Source organism: Vulpes vulpes, chromosome 2 (genome assembly GCF_048418805.1).
Source record: "Vulpes vulpes isolate BD-2025 chromosome 2, VulVul3, whole genome shotgun sequence".
Taxonomy (NCBI): domain Eukaryota; kingdom Metazoa; phylum Chordata; class Mammalia; order Carnivora; family Canidae; genus Vulpes; species Vulpes vulpes.
In genome coordinates, this window is record NC_132781.1 from 39,794,511 (window position 1) to 39,812,059 (window position 17,549).

The following is a 17,549-nucleotide window of genomic DNA, read 5'->3' on the forward strand; positions in this document are numbered from 1 at the left end:
CAGAATCAAGTCCCACATCAGGCTCCCTGCGAGGAGCCTGCTTCTCCCTCTGCCTGTTCTCTGCCTCTCTGTCTGTGTCTCTCATGAATAAATAAATAAATCTTTAAAAAAAAATGTCCATCTCTGCAGAAAGATTATTGTTGGACATTTTAATTGTTATTTCCCTATGACCAACTGAAACCCTAGAACTATTCTCCACAGGAGTAGGGAATCATACTCCTCCTAATGGTATCCTTTTAAATATTTGTAGATGGCAGCTGTGGCCTTCCTCAAGTGTGCTCTTTTCCATCCTAAATACCCCCAGTTCCTCTAGCCATTTCTTCTTTGTCTTTGGAGGACCGGAGACTGGCTGCTAATATTGCTAAAGGAGACTTGATCTCCTTGTCAGATCTCTCCCCAGCCCATTCAACCTGAAGCCTTGTTGGTAGGCGGAAGTTTGCTATGAGAGGTCTGGACACCTGCTAAATTTTCTACTTGGAAGAAACCTGGCTCATGAGATGGGACCATACAGGTGTCCTCACTTAATGCAGCCTTGGAACAACTAACTTATGTGCAAAGTTATCTTTGCTTATGAAACAAATTGCAGCATTGTTTCTTTTAGTCTTTCTCTTGTTGCTTAATCATTCACTCAACAAATTTCTATTAAGTACATATGAGAAACTAGGCTCTACATAGGGCACTGGGAGAAAATAGGTAAGATAGAGTCCCACAGTTTGGGGATGGAGCAAAGACAGACAACTAAATGGATGCGTTTATTTTGGCATTTATTTGGCATGTGTTGGTTTCCTGCTAAATCCCCGGAAGTAGGGCAGATATAGTGAATATGGCAGCATAATGGATACTCACCCTTGAAGGACTGAGGCACTTATCCACCAATGGACTGGCATACTGGCAGCGGACAGCTCTCAGATCCAAAAATTCTCTCTCTAGGAACTGTCATCTAGAGCAGAGAGGTACCTTACCCAGGGTTCTGTTCTCTCCCTAGGAGTGGCGCAAATCCAATGAGGGTGCATTACCTTGTCCCTTGCCTTGATCTAAAATAGCCCTGGAGGGCCATCCCAGCTCTGGGGCTCCTTTTGGGTCAGGGGGCTTTGCCTGCCTCCTTCACCCCCTTATGTGTGTGGTCTGTGTGTGCAGATCTCAAGAACATTGGTTTAGGTGATGAACCTTCTGCATGCAAGTCATCTGTCAGCTCCCCAGTGAACCAGAAAGTGAGCAGAGCCAAACAGCCTATAGCTTACAGTCCAGTGTGGAGAGATGAGCAACAACCAAATGCTTACACAAATGCACAAGTAGTCAGGGCTTGAAAGGAAAGTATAGCCTACATGAAGAGGGTCCCTTCTTCAGACCCGACCCTAGTTTGGAAGAGCCACCTGAGGTCTACAGTTCAAGTAAGCATTCACAGACCATCCTGTGTGATGGAATGGAGGTGACACAGAGTGCTGTCAAAGTCCCAAGAGGGCCACCTAACCTGTTCTGAAGAGGAGGGTGGGCAGTCAGGAAGGGCTTTCAAGAGGAGTTGGTGCCAGGCTGAGACACAAAGAATGAGTAAGGGTTATCTGGGTAAAAGAGGGGGAGGGATCCAGAATCATCATTTCTGCCAGTACAGAGGCATGAAGTAATATGGCATGCTTGAGGAAGGGCATAGTTGGGCAGAGATGACTCAGGGGGTGTAAGAGAGAAGAGGCTAGAAGTAGCTACACAGGGTGCCAGTCATCAACCCAACCAAGGGGTTGTATCAGCCCAGCCAAGGGGTTTTCAGACATGGAAGGGTTTAAGCAGGGAGTCTGCTTTCCAGCAAGATCCCCTGGCCACTATGTGGAAAATGAATGAGGGGAAAAGAGTGGGGGGCAGAGGGGCCACCGTGCAGGAGGCTGTGGCAGGTAACAGAAAGATAAGAGTAGCATCACACCGATTCACAGCTAACACTAGGAGCTGAGTAGAGGAAATTAGATGGAGGGATGTTCTCAAGGTAGGACCTGCAAGACTTAAACCTGCAGAGAACTACTAGCTTGCCCCTCATTTCTCCAGTTTGGGGTAACAGAGTTATGAAACTTTAGCTAAATTTTGGGGATATGGCAAAGACACCACTGGGTCACTTTGCAGAGCCACAAGTCATCCCTCCGCCATGCCTAGGAAACAACTGACACTCACCAGGTTTCATACTTGTAATTACTCTTGTTTATATTCCCACATGTTGGAACATGCTCAGATGCAAATCTTAGGTTTTGCTCCATTGCTGAGAAATATTTGTATGTATTTTTGGTGGCTGTTCCATAGTGGGATGCACAGAGGTTTCTTCATCCCATAGTTGTGGCAGAGACCCAGCTCTGCTTCTGATGCACTGCGTAATCTTGGGTGAGTAGTTTTAGCCTCTTGTGGAATCTGTTGATTCTTCCCTAACAATGAGAGCAATAAAAGCAAGGTTGCCAGGAGGTTTGAATGGGGTCACGACATAAACACATGAAGGTAGCAGGTATTCAGTCTCAATTACCCTCTAAGGAAGATCTGCAACTATTATCAGGAAACTCCCAAAGGACTCACCAAATGTTCACCCCCCACCTTAGACCCCAAGAGAACAGTTGACAGGGCTGAAGACACAGCAAAGCCTACGGAATTGACATTTCATCCCTGCTAACAGCTTTTGAGAACTCATTCTGGATCAGCCCACTCATCATTTCAATTTCATGGGTCCCCATGGCATGTCTGTGAGGCAGGTATGGCCCGTCCACTTGACATGTGGGAAAGCAGAGTCATGAAACCAGAAGCTAAAGTGCCTGGTCTTCATTACCACCTAACCCTGAGAGGTATATGGTCCCCATTTTTCAGATGAAGAATCAGAAGGTCAGAGAAAATAAGTAACTGGCCCGAGGTCACATAGCTCAGGACTGGCAGGATTTGCCAGTGCCATTCACATCTCCTATTATTCGCTGCTCCATGAGTCCTCTAAAGAAATCACCCTCTCTATGCCCTTGTTTCTTCATCTGAAAATAAGACAACCGTCTATTTTGCAAGTTTATTGTGAAAATCTGTTGTCATGCCACTTTTGTCACAAATGTCTCCACTCCTGTCTTCATCTGACTTTGTCTGGAGCAGGGCCCCAACTACAATGAGGCAAGTAACGCACTTGGGGTGCAAATTTCAAGAGGCGCTCATTCTCAGATGAGTGTGAATGCAGCCCTGGGAAGTGAGACCCTCCTTAGGTTCCATGCCCTAGACACCCCATCTGCCCTTTCCTAGGTTAGGCCCTGATTTGGAGGTGAGGAGAGGGGGTGGGGCCAGGGGAGGACAGGCAAGGGTATGCTGATGTCCAAGCTGTGGCAAAAAGAAGACCCTTTTGAAAATGCACACAGACCAACAGGGATGATGAGCTGGAACCTATACTACACGGTGGACCTTGCTTCATGTAATTATTCCTTAAGAGCTGCATTCTGTAAATTGAACAATGGTGGTCTTACACCTGCTTCATCTCCTTGATGTCTGAGGCTGTTTTATCTCCCTTTCTACCCAGACAATTCATGAACTCCCTGAGGATAGTGTCCATGTCTTATTATCTTTGTATTCCCAGGACCTAGCAGCATATTCAACATGTAGTAGGTGCTCCTTGGATGTCAAATGAACCAAAGAATGCTTTGTCTTCCACTCTGAAAGACCCTAATCATCTAAGGTCCTTTGGTACTTGGATCATAAGTCAAGGAACTGTGGTACAATGAAAAATACAGCCTCCTAGGAGTCTAGTCTACCAATCTGAGACATGGGGATACTCAGGAAGTATTAGCCCAATTTAAAAAGCTAGTAAGTGCCAGAATTGAGATTTGATTCCAAAGCTTATTTGTGCTCCATTCTAGTGCAGGGACAAGTCTAAGCCCTTTTGAAGTATGCAAAGTCCTACCTCTGCCTCTGTCACCAACTAAAGTTGGTTATAACTCAACCCCTGAAGTTGTGCCTCTTATTGCCATCTGGCACCTGCCCAAACCTTCCCACATTCAAGAATCACTGCTTGTTACAGAAACACTGGCACTGCCAGTAGAACTTATGTTCTTCTGGCACAAGGATGGCAAACAGGATTCATCTAATAGACTCATAGCAGCAGCCAGAATTGTTGGACTGAAAGAAAAACTGTCAGGCCCGGAGAGAAAGAAAGTTGTGATCAATCAGTTATGTCTGCTATGGACCTACAAAGGAGAGTGGCATCATGCATGCTATGTAACTGCTAGCCAGGCCTTAATTCCACAAGTCAGGAGAGCAATCTGATTAAACTACCAGAAACCCTCTGCATTTGTGAATCTGTGATGGCTTTGAACATGCTTTGCTACCAAAATTACATACTATTCAACCTCCAAGACCAGCTCTTGGGAAGACTAGAAGATAATGACATTCTCTGAGTATTTCCTAGAAAAGCTGAAATATGTTTTTAATGAGAAAACATGAAATCTGTAAGAATATAGTATGAGGATTTCAGTGCCATGTGGGTAGTTACCTATTTGACCTTTTCTTGATCAGCTGTAGAATCAGCCCGCCTTGGGATTATATTCAGCCCTGGCATTAATTGGAACACCTGCTTTTCCTTTGCAAACATCATAAACCATCATTTGGTTTTTACTGATGCATTATTTTCAGTGCAGCCCTATAGAATAATGTGAAATTAACCAGGAACACAACAGAACACATTTCCTTTTTTTTTTTTTCAGAACACATTTCTGATTCCTTCCTTTCCCTTCCTCATTCCACACCTGCCCCCCCAAAAAAGCAATTCCCAGCAGGTGTCCGATGAGGCAGGTGCAAGTAGTGACTCATGTCTTATCTCAGAGTTGGTCATCCAGGTATAAATCACACTCACAGTGAAAAATGAAGCCCACCCAACCCCTGGAAATAGGTACTAGGAAGGTGAGGGAAAGGAGAAGTTCAACTGAACAGAAATATCCAGCAAAGGTAATACAAACTTCTTATACAGGGATAGCCAAGGAATGTTCCAGAAAAGATCTAACACAGCCTTAGGGAAAATCAAGCAGGTCACATATTCCTGGAAATCCAGCAGGCAGCAGGTAGAAGTGGGCACACAGCTATAGTCAGAAGATCAAGGAAGGAACTGTAAAAAGAACCTGTAACAGGGACTATGGCCCGAGGTACATCCTCTGCCAGGTACATCCGTCATCTCATGAGTAACGAAAACATAGACTAAGATGTGTTCTAAGAGAGAGGACAAAACTAAGATGTTCCGCTCTCCAGAACATCCAAATGTGGCAGGTCACAGGGCCACATGCCAGTATGTCTGGGCTGCTGGGTCTTGAACACATGCTGCCCCCAGTCTGCCTTGCCTGGACACTGGGACAGACTGGGAAGCAGGAATCATGTTAGTACGGTTAGAAACAGAGTGAAGGCAGCAGAAGAAAACGGTAGCACAACCGTGGACGGTTTGTGGCCATACTTTCTCCTTCACTTTTTATTGGCTTCTTCCCTTAAAGGCAAGGAATCCCTCTTGGTCCCTGCTCCTCACATCTGGCAACAGTTAAGGCGTTCCGCTTTGCAGTCAGCCTTGGATCCCCAGAAACGTGCTCTTTTGATTTATCCACTTGCCCTGGCCCTGTGACCCTAGATTTGGTGTGGCAACCTGTTGACAATGGGCAGATCAGAGAGCCAGGTTGGAGGGAGAAAGGGGTTCTGAGACTGACACAGATATCCTTGGAGAGAACTGCATCTCTGTCTTAATAATTATCTACTATCTGACAGCTAAGCTCCATTATTCATTGTGCACAGTGTCTGGCACATAGTAGGTATTCAACCAGGGTAATCTGACCCCAAAGTCTGTGTTTATCCACAAATCCTGCCCATATTTTAGCATAGCTCATGGTTGTCTAGGGTATTAGTTTCCAATAGAGGAAGAGAGATGGAATGATGGGCAGATAGGCAGGGCTCAGCAGGCAGCCAGAAGCCTGGGCTGGCATCACTGGTCTTCCTGATAGCATCCAAATGGCCCTTCTTAGCCCAGGAGTCAGTCTAAGGGTCTGTCTCAACCTTCTAAATACCCTGGTGTCACCTTCACTGTGCCTAGAGAGAATTTTGTAACACCCCCAGAACCCCCTCCTTCACTGCCCTCCAGGCATCTTTCCTTCTATGTATTCCCACAGCACCTGGCACCACCCAGTATTATCTGCAGGGCCACCCTCTCTTCTAGGCAATTCCTAAAGGATTGACTCATTTCTGTATTCCCAACACCTAAGGCAGTGCCTAGAACACAAGGGGTGTTCTGTAGATGTTCACTAAATGAATGAATAGATGAGCTGTGACCATGGCCCCAGAAGAACAATACCTCAGATTCAATTCCCACAGTAGAATAACAACTCTGTCCCTCCTCTGCTCCTACCAGGCTTAAGCATGATGCAAACGACAAACAAAAATGTTCCCTGCCTGAGCTGAGGGCTTTCCCCCCCACAGAGCACTTTCAGAGCCATTATGGCCCTTTTGATCTTTACAATTCTATTGAAAGGTACTCTTGCCAGATCCTTTGATGAAGGATCAAGAGCCAAAAAGATGAAATAACCTCCAAATCAGTGCAGAGCCAGCACTGGAAGCTGGGACTACCTGGTTCCCAATTCCATGCTTTTGTCTTTCACCTAGATATCTTCCGTAAGTGCCTACTCTATGCTGGATATGGAGCCAGGCACTGGGGATCCAGAGATGGAAATACTACAGACCCTCCTGCCCCCAGGAGACAGACAGTAGAGCCTTAGCAGAGAGAACAGCCAACCTGTTGCTGAATCCCATTTGAAACCTCCATCAAGCCAGGCTCTGGCCCCCATGCAGTTAAGCTGCAGTCCAGCTTGAAAGGCATCTGGTTCCCCACATCCCACTTTACAACCTCAAGTCAAGCCCAATATGGGATTCTCACATGAGCTGTCAGGTGGGATTCATCAGCAGAGGCCTGGCATTTCCAGCGACTCTGCAGGTGAACCGCCGGAGTGCCTTCAAGTTGCCGCTCTGTCTCCATGAGTCATCCTCCAAGAGCACATTTGCTCACAAAATGTTTGAGTCGGAGGAGAACACTCAGAGTCACCCATTCCTCCCTTCATGCTGTTTTCCCAGCTGACAGACAGATTTGCAGCTGCTTGACGCTCTTTCCTTCTGCATGGTGCTCACACAACCCCTCCTGCACAGTCTAGAGCTCTCTGGACAGTTGCCCGGTGGACAAGGCCCTGCTGCACTCAGGCTCAGAGGGAGGAGGCAAAAGGGCCTCTCAGTGAAACAGGCACAGGGAATGTCACATCCCAGCAGAGAGGTGCAGGGGCGTGGAGGAGGGGCCACATTAGCATCTCATACATTCTAATAATGCCAAGCGTACTTCCACCAACCCATGCATATAAAAGAGAAAGTCAGGTGAACCACTCTTTAGCTGTAAGCTGTAGGACCTTGGATGAGATATTTAGGCTCCCGGAGCCTCAGTTTTCTCATTTGCACACTGGGTGGAATCAGTGGGGTTTGTGAGCTTGAAAGGATAGACGGGGTATAGAGCAGTGGGCACAGCACTCGACTCTGTCAATGTTCAGTGACTGTTCATTCTTGCCTTTCCCCCCAGAAAGTTGCTTCTGAAGAACATGACATTATTGATGCCCTAAAAAAAAGATGGTGGCCTCCTGGTTGGGAAGAGGTGATGAATGGTGGCAAAGGGGCCATGTTCCATTATTCATTACCAGGAATAGCACCAACAACATGGACGTGCTTTCGTGGGTATTTGTCGCAATTGTCTTTTTAAATCTCCTTATAGGGAAAACACACAGTCATGCAACAGTCCTTGGAATGAGATAACTAGTCTGAAATTCCTGTTGCAGGAACTGATGAATGAGCAAGTAGAGATTTTAATAAGATACAGTCCTTGCCTTCAAAGAGCTGACCGTCTCTGGCAGCCCCCACCCCATGCATCAGTCCCTCTGCTGTATTTTTGTCCTCAAACACACTTATTGCAACCTCAGGAAACAAAAGGCAGATTCATTTTGTTTCCTGGAAGCCTGGTAACCCATTTGACAGAATTTCTCACTTCCCAATTGTGTGAAATGTGTTTTAGGAGCTTGAAAGAGGCACATCAAACAAATAAGACTAAATGGTTGGCTTTAACATGCATGGTATTTTGAAAACAGCCTGATGAGAAATTTCAGTAACTCATTGAGAGGAAAGCTTAGTCAACTCAGCAGGAGACAGGCAGGAAGAGGGAAAGGCTGAATTTTGGAGGCATCTTGGAGCAGTACAATTTCATTTCCTTCAAGTGTAATAAGCAAGAAGAGACAAGAAACCTACTGCCTTAGAGAAACCCTAAAGGTCAGGATTAATGAATGAACTAGAAGACCTGAAGCTTGCAGCTTTAGTTGTGTTCTGGTGAGTGGATATTTCAACAATCCTTGAGGGAACTTATACATAATTTATTTTCTTAAGTAGGTACATGGTGTAGAAATGTTGTTTGCACTATTAATTGAACCAGAAAACTGTGTCTTCATGGGTATCAGCTGTTCCTAACCTTTCCCAGCAAGGGCTCTGCTTTGCATTTCCCGGACTCTGTAAGGCAGGGGACCCCAGCAGGTCACACCGAGCCTGGATGCTAGCAGCTGTCAATCTTTCTCATATTCCTGGACATAATGCCGTGAGAAGGGGGGCCTGGCCATTATCTCCAGGCCCTGGCATGTGCAAACAGAAGGCTTAGAAGAATAGGGCCAAGCTATTAAGCCTAGGTCAGATCTCATCTCTGTCTCCAAACCGGCTGTGTGACCTAGGGCAGGTCACTTTACCTCTTTGGACTTTAGACTCTTATGAAAAAGAGAAGTTTGGATGAGAAAATGCTTGCAATTTTCCAGGATGCCTCTGACCCTGAGATGTACCTCCCCACTACCAGGTAGGAGTGTGCCATGTTAGTGAGCCACAGTCTCACCAGTTGATGAGGGGCAGAGCAGTTTGGGAGAGGGGTATGGGAATGAGCTGTAGCTACAAAGAACAGGGGGCAAGGAGCACGGGCTTTGGAACTAGGCAAAAATGAAGTTTTGCCCTGAGTTCTCCACTGCCCAGCTCTGTGACTTGGCTCGGCCCTTCTGGGCCTGTTTTGTTATCCATGAAATGGAGGTGATAATACCAACCTCGTGGGGCTGTTGCAAAAATTAGTGTTGGCGGTTGTAAAGTGAATGGTACTCCAGGGATGGTAGCAAATTTCAGAGCTACTCTAAGAGTCACAGGAAGGCAGTGAGACATTTTCCCCATCCCCACACCTGTGTTGCTTTAGCTTAAAATGTGTCAACTGCAGATTGGTGGGAATCTTTCCACCATACCAATAACTGGTTACAATTTGGTTGGAATTCAAGTGTAGATTTTCAAAATGGGTTGTATGCACGCAAGCATCTCCTGCTCCTACAGAACCCCATGGTGCCAGTAATCTCATGGGCTGCCCAGGGCTTCTGCAACTGGCTTAGCATTATTAAGGAGTAAGCAATCAGCAGCACACGGCAGTCTTCATCTCCTCTAACTACTTCAAGATGAGCTTGGATTATAGGGACATAAGCAGAGGGCAAGAACCCTCAATTCATCTTGGCCTCCCTAGCCATAACCCAAATGACTAATCTCTCTTCTGCTGAAAAGGAGAAACCCCACCTCCCATCCTTGTATGGATTCATAACTAGCAAAGATGTCTATTAGGTAATCATCCAAACCAACCCGCTTACATCCTCTCATTTAGGCTGTCCAGTCACATGGCAAGATTATCTTGCCAGGTTTGTAGGTGAGGCAATGCACCCAGGACAGAAAATACCGTGTTTCAGGCCACGGACTTGACAAATAATAGGGAGCTGCATTGATTGCCTCCTGTCTGACCCCAAATCCCAGGCTTCCTTCCTTGTGACTTCCTTGGTGAAGTCACACCTGCAAGTCCTAGCTCTACTATCTACCTCCTCAGTAGCCTCAGTCTCCTCCACTGTAAAATGGGGATGTGATTGCAAGAGGCCTCCCCATCAGGGGAGCTGGACCATAATTAGGAGGGTGAGAACACCTATGGAAATGCCAAGTGGCACAAAGTCGAGACTCAGAAATTGCTGGCTTCCTCCCCTTGATGAGGCCAATGAGAAAGTTGCCACCAAACGTAGGCAGTCTAAGCCATAACACACCGTGCAAATGTTAGCAATGAAGGTGATGGTCACGGGCCTCATTTTTATCTCAGGATCCACCCACCTCCTCATTCCTGGAGATCCAGGTTTGAAAGGTGCACCATTAACTCTCATACACCAACCCAACTGTGTCCAATTCCAGACTCTTAGCAACCCAGTGGATCTGGCCCTGCTATCCACAATGGGGCTGTCAGCACTTACAGGAGAGAGCAGAGCGATGCCTGGGAGAATGGCAGGTCTGAAGAAGCAGTGAGCTGGGCCTGACAATCTGGACTTAAGTAAACTGTATTTTCTGGCTGGGGACGATAAGACATAAATTTGAAGCGTGTGTTACACTTATACATCATTATGCCCCGAAACAGGGAAGGAGAGCTGCATCTTGTCCCAGGTTTGTAGCGAAACTGTGCAATGTGTAAATAGCTCTCAGGCCTTTGATGTTGAGCAGAGAGGAAAATAATCCTCTCGGAAACACCAGGCAGGAGCCGTGGGCGCAGCAGCACAGGCAGGGAGGCTGGCAGAGGCGTGCAGCCAGGATGGACCTGCTGTCTCTGAGCCCTTTCTCCTACCCCCAAGAAGGTAGACTCTTAGTTCCCAGAGGAATTATTTCCCCTAATGTCTTCCTGCAGAAGCAAGCAAAAATGCTCAGGTACAGTGAAGTGGGAAGCTGAGAACAGCCTCAGCAGAGAAAGGGAAGGGAGAGATGATGGTACACGGTGTCAGGTCCACCTCCTACCAGCAAGACTGACCAGCCCTGAAGGGCACCTCCCAGAGGTGGGCTAGGTGCTAAGGGTTGGCAGCACCTTGCAGTCCCTTCCTTCATTCAACAAACACGGTCCCTGCACTTGCAGAGCTTACAGTGGAGCGAAGACATGGCCAACAAATAACCACATGAATAACCACCTAGTTACACACTTTACTGTGCACTATAAAGGGGGCAAAACGGGAGATATGAAGCTGTGAGACAAGACATCCCGATTTAAACAGAGGCTGGGAGCAAGGCCATGGGAGTGGTCAAGCGAGGTCTCTGAGGAAGGCAGGAAGGCAGACCGAGGGTGCGCTGGGAACATTCTAGACCAAAGAAACAGCACTCAGAAAGGGCCTGCAGGGGGAAGAGCTTGTTGCACATTCCAAGAACTTCAGAGGCTGGGTGCTAGAGGCATGTGACAAAAGGGAGGATGGGACACCAGGCCGAACCACACAGGGCCCCCTGCAAGGATTTAGGGACTTAATCCTAAATGCACCGGGAAGCTGCAGAAGGATGTCAAGCCACTTTATGGTGATCGCAACTCAAGAAAGAACATGGCCATCATAGATCATCATGTGGCCATCGCTATGGCTATGGTCACCCTCCAGCTCCCTGCCCTGCAACTCTGGTCACCACCACCCTGACCGAGCTCTGATGCGCATTGGTTCACACTTGGCAAGTGTGTGTGCTTGCCCCAGCACCCCCTTATCCCTCCTGCCCCTAGAAGAAGATGAAACTGACACCCAGCCCCCTGCAGGAGCCACCCCCTGGGCCTAGGATGGGTATCAGGCCTGGTGAGGGGGCAGCCAAGGATGGGGAGTGAGTGTCTATCACTGTCACCATGGAGACTCGTCTGCTCCCTCCTCCGGAGGGGTGACTTGCATGCACGAGGCTTCAGTGGTCCCAGCCCCGTGTTCCACACAGAGCAGGCACTGTGTCAGTAACTAGCTAAAGGTGGCAATCCTCCAGAGCCCCCATCTTCTGTTGCAGGCAGGGAATCAGAGGGAGACTGCTATAAAGGAAGTTCAGACTGAACCCAGAGTCTGGTCCCAAACAGATAGGTCTTTACTGCACTGCCATAGGCAAGTTGCCTCCTCCCTCCCAGGTCTGCGTTTCCTTACCCATGAAGTAAGGTAGGTCGTGAGATGGTCTGCAAGAGCCCTTGGAGCTCCCACACCTTATCATCCCCCTCAGAAGCTCACAGAGGGTTGATGCCCTCTCCCGACACCACCCACCCAGCATATCTGGGATCACAGACACTGGGCTGGGATCACTGCTGACCCGGGAGTACGGGTCATATTCTAACTCCAGCCCGATATTCTGGAGTTCAAGTACCAAGTTGTTGCGGGGCGGGGGGTGGAATTTGCAATAATCTGGTGTGAAGCTGAAATGTACTTTTCCTTATGACTCTCCTCATATTAGATAGGCAGTTAATATTACCAATCAATTTTGGAACCAACAAGCCTATTTAGTAGATCTACAAAAAAATTATATTAGAACACCCAGAAGTCACTCCAGATGTGTTCAACCCCTTGCAAAAGATTTGCTAACTATAAGCTTCTCTCCTCTGTTCATTACAGTGGTCCCAGAGAATATCTCTCCAGGAGACAAATTCATTAGCCAAGTGCAGTTGCTACAGACAATAGCAATGATAAAGTTCAGTTTGTTTGAAAAATCATGTTCTAGCTTTCCTCCTCCACCAGGAAACTGAGGGGGTAGGGCTAGGCTGTCCTGAAATAGTGCAGCTGGTCAGGGACTCAGACATTTTATACAGTAAAGAAAACGTGTACTCTGATGTCTTGCTGGTGCTTTCCACAGGTCTTGAAGGCAGGTAACAGGGTTTATACTTCTTTGCAATCCCCATAATTATTGCACATAGGAGGAGTACATGCATATGACTATTGGTTGGCTGACAGAAAAAGCAAGGCACAGAGTAATAGGATAAGGCTCAGAAAGGTCCCAATGACAAAGACCCAGGGGACCACAACCAGAAAAAGCATATGTATTAGACATTCATAGATTTCACATCTCAGTATCTCTACTTAATAGCTGTATGACCTTAGGCAAGTCACTTAGCATCTCTGGGCCTCGGTTTCCTCCTCTGCACAATGGGAGCAGCAATATCCAGAGCTGTCATGGTTGCAAGAGTTAGGTGAGTTACATGAGTACCTAGCAGAGCATCTGGCACATCGTAGAGGTCTCTCTTCCTTCCTCTCATCTGGCCCTCAAAGTCTACATGAGAAAGACAGCCTCCAGCATCTGCCCCTGCTATCTACCTGCCCCCACACTGAAGGATGGGAAGCCAGAGACCCCATCCCCATCCCTGTGGCTTCCATACTGCAGGAGGGGACAGTTCAGTGGAACATGGCCAAGGAGGGGTCTGGGCCCAAACCTCAGTGGCTGCAGGAACCCAATACACTTGGCCTGGCTCTCTTCCAGCCAATTTTGCCAGATGTAATTTGGCTTCAGCTCAAGATTCCAAAGCAGTTATATAAGCATAATAACCCATAGCATTTGTAGAAAGCTTTTATAGTTTTCAAAGCATGTTTGCATATATTACCTCAGCTGATCTTCTCAGTAACCTTGAGAGGTAGCTAAGGAAAGGGCGAGAATGCCCATTTTATAGATGGACCCTTGAGGCTTGGAGCATCCAAGTTCACCTGAAGTCACATGACTAATAAGTGGCAACATCAAACGTGGACAAAGATCCCTGCCTTCCTGGGACAGCTGGGTGGCTCAGTTGGTTAAGCATCTGCCTTCCACTCAGGTCACAATCCCAGAGTCCTGGGATTAAGCCCCACATCAGGCTCCCTGTTCAGCTGGGGAGTCTCCTTCTCTCTCTCTCTCTTTGTCCCTCCCCCCTGCTCATGCTCTCTCTCTTGCTCACTTTCCCTCTCTCAAATAAATAAATAAAATCTTAAAAAAAAAAAGATCTCTACCTTCCTTATCCCAGGCTCTTCCCACACCATCACACCATATCTTTGTAATCATGTAATCATCAAGCAGAAGTGGCCCGAATACCTACTGGGTGTTAAGTCCTTGAATTCAGAAGTGAATGGCAGAGTCAAGTTCAAGAGAGATGTAGGATCAACTATTTGGGGCCATGAGGTAGCTGCTATGGTGGGGAGCAAGGGGAATAAGGAGGAGGGGTGTAGCCGAACTTGATCCAGAGGTTCAGGAAGGCTTCCTGGAGGAGGAGACAGAGCAGTCCAGTCTTAGACAACAGCTAGAGGCTGTCCAGACAGGAAGAGGAGTGAGAGGAGATATAGGCAGCAGGAACAGCAAATAGAAAGCCACAAGTGTGTGAACTAGGAGGGCGCATCCATGGGTGCTGCAGGTCATCTGATCTGGCTCCATCCACCCATTCATTCACTCATTCATTCAACATATATTTCCATAGCACCCCCATGTGCCAGACACCCTATTGGTCACTACGGATAGGTACCTCAGCAAACAAGTAGATGTACTCCCTGAACACATGGAGCTTCCCTTCTAATGGAATCCCATGGACATGGATGGGAAATAGTAGAATGGAGTAGGGAGAGGGCATCATAGATGGCTGGGTATGGAGGGCCTAGATTTTAGCCTATGGGTGCTGGGGAGCCCTGCTGGATTTTAAGGGTAGGATTAGCAAGATGAGGTCTGCATTTCAGAAAGAGTGAGCCACAGCAAAGTTAGAGGATGGACTGAGAAGGTTGTCTGGAATCCAGAAACCCAGTCAAAATTTCAGCAGCCCAGGAAGCAATAACTGGGTCCAGCGTTATGGTAGTGCAGTAGAGAAAAGGTAAAATACAAGCCGGATGTAGAGACAGCCTTACAGGCCTTGCTGGTTAATTGGACTTGGGGGTGAGGAAGAGGAAGAATGGACAGCCACTCTGAGGGGCTGGCCTGAGCCTCCTGGCAGGTGGTGATGCTATTCCCTAGGACAGGAGTGCAGGAGAACCATCCGGTGGGGCGGGGAACCTGAGGAAGTTTGTTCCCACTGGGACTTGCTAAGTGTCAGGGCACTATGGGTCCCCCTGAAGTCACATTCATCAGATGCTGGGATCGTGAATCTGGAGCCCAAGAGAGAGCTTGGGGCTGGAGGTGCAGATTGGCCTACAGGTGAAAGTTTAACATTTAGAAGTAAACAGGGCCACCCAGGATTGGGAGGGTGCCCAGAGGGAGAAGAGACCAGATCCCATTGCAATGAACCCCAAAGTATGTCCAGATTTGTTCTTTGATGTCAGAATCCTGCTTGGCAAAAGTCCGGCCATTAGCCACAGTGAGGAATCATTGGTCCGCAAGAGGGCTTGATTGTTACGGGCTGTGGGGACTCTAGACTGATGTTGCATTTCTCGGGTCTCACTAATCTCTAGTCTGAAGTCACTCATGTGCTTCTCTCCCTCTCATCTCTCCCTTAGGTGTTTACAAAATATGGAAAGTGTTACATGTTTAACTCAGGCGAGGATGGCAAACCTCTGCTCACCACGGTCAAGGGCGGGACAGGCAACGGGCTGGAGATCATGCTGGATATTCAGCAGGATGAGTACCTGCCCATCTGGGGAGAGACAGGTGAGCTGGCCACAGGGACCGGAGCTGTGGGTGATGGCAGAGGGGCACAGGACTCTGGAAGACTGGTTTGCTTCAGGTGGGCTGACTTGGCCCATGCTATGAAGGACAGCCCTCTATCGGGGGGGTGACAACATACCAGTGAAGGGTAAGGATGTCCCTGCATGGGCTCTGGTGCTCTGGGTTTCCTCAGATTTCAGTAGATGGGAGAGGGGCAGATGAGAGGCATATTGGAAGGGGAAGGCAGGTGGACTGAGGGCAGTGTTGGGAAGGAGGCATGGAGGAAGGTATGATTGGGCAGGCAGGTGGCTTGTTTTCAGGAGAAGAGGAAGACATGGACAAGCCTCTTCTTCTTCCAGACATCTTGACTATCCCAGCCCAGCAAGGAGGCCTAGCAGAAAGGAAAGCAGCTCCTCCTGCTGGAGGAAGGTAGAGGAGTTTGCAGGGTTGGCAGGTCAAAGGGCATGGACTCAGGGGCCTGGCACCATGGTTGTGTGAGCCCCTGGGGAGGCCCAAGTGCACAGGCCCCTGAGTTAGTTCGTGCATGAATTTATTCCTATCTATTCAGCAAACTATTCATTAGCCATGTGTACTATGTTAGGCTTTGCGCCACAGTAAGGACATTAAGGTGAAAAAGACCAGGTCCTTGATCACAGCCTAGGGGAGGAGACAGCCCAGTGTGACATGAGTGTACCCACACCAGGAGGACAGCAGCCTCTGCCTGGGGGGAGGGCATTCAGGGAAAGCATCACAGTGCTCCAGGCATTTGAATAGTCTTGGGATGATCCTGGATTATACAGGGGGGCGGGGGGGTCCTCACAAGAGGGGTGCAGGAAGGTCAGACAGGAGAAGGTGAGGAAAACAGAAATTGGAGTGATATAGCCAGTAAGCCCAGGGATGCTGGTGGCGTCTAGAACTCCAGCAGGTGGAGAAAGTAAAGAGGTGCCCAAGGGGGGAACATGGAAACAAAGTAGACCCAAAGCAAGAGTAGTGCTGTGTTCAGGGTATAACAGCTGGGGAGTAGGAAAGAAGGTCAAGGATGGTCCGGGGGAGGGGCTACAGGGGAGGGGGATGGGGAGAGAAAGTTACAGCAGGAAGGAGGCCTTTGGCCCTTGGATTGGAGCTGAGGTGGGTGGAGGCCAAGCAGCCAAGCCCCCACCTCTTGCAACCCCCACCCCATGATTCCTGAAGCTGACCCCTCCAATCCTAAGGCATGGCTCTGACCATACCTAGGCATTTCAGGCTTCTGAGGGCAGCCAAGGCTTCCACCCCGGAGATGACCAACTGTGAATTCCAAGCTCCCACCACCACCACTGTCTCCTTCCCATGTCTCTCACTCGAGCTCCCTGTGGGAAGAAGCGAGCATGGCCACTTCCCTCACTGTGTGGTTAGTCCTCCTGCTCCTGCAACCAAGAAGTAGAATGGCCCCCACATGTGTCACTCCAGCAATGCCTTCAGGCGGCTCACCTCAGGCTCCAGGCCATCTGCTGCTTGCCGAGGAGATGCTTAGTTGGCTCCATCCACTTTTCTAAATTCAATGCCCCTGCCCTCCAGCAAACAGAGGAACGTCTGGTTTGTGCCGAGCTCTGGCATCCCTGAGAGCAGACCGACAGAGCCTGGCTTTCCAGAACATCCCTGAAACCAGCCTGTGTCCTGTCACCATGGGGGTCTGTAGACAACCCTGAGTTCTAGGAGCTGGGTCTTGGTCCCCAAATGGAGGCTCTGCCTTGTTCTCAGACACCTGAACATATTTGCTTATTGAACTGCCTGTGGCAAAGAGAAGAAATGGGCAGTAAAAATGGGTCCTGAAGACCTCATACCCACAGCCCAACTACAGATTAGTTATGTGTTTGCATGGTAACGTTGGATTCCCTGCCCTGTTACCTCAATTTGAGAGGGAAAGTAAATGTATACATATACACAAGCACACACCCACACACGCACACACTCACACAATGCCAGGCACCCTATCACACACATCTTCACACAGTACAGCTCCCCGTGGCGTCTGGCCTTGGGTCTGAGCACTGGCTGTTGGTAAAATGGGATCCAAACCACAGGGCCTGCCCCAGGGAATCTGCATTCTGCCTCCCAAAGCCATGGATGGATGGAGCAGGAAA

General features: G+C 48.4%; 1 protein-coding gene across 4 annotated transcripts in view; it reads left to right on the plus strand.

The window, feature by feature from the left end:
- Positions 1-17,549, plus strand: part of ASIC2 (acid sensing ion channel subunit 2) — a 991,154-nt gene that overhangs the window by 884,186 nt on the left and 89,419 nt on the right. For all 4 annotated transcript variants that reach the window (XM_025996149.2, XM_025996150.2, XM_072747721.1 and 1 more), the window contains exon 2: positions 15,282-15,432. In XM_025996149.2, coding sequence (XP_025851934.1) covers positions 15,282-15,432 — 151 coding nt within the window. The remainder of the gene's footprint in view (positions 1-15,281; positions 15,433-17,549) is intronic.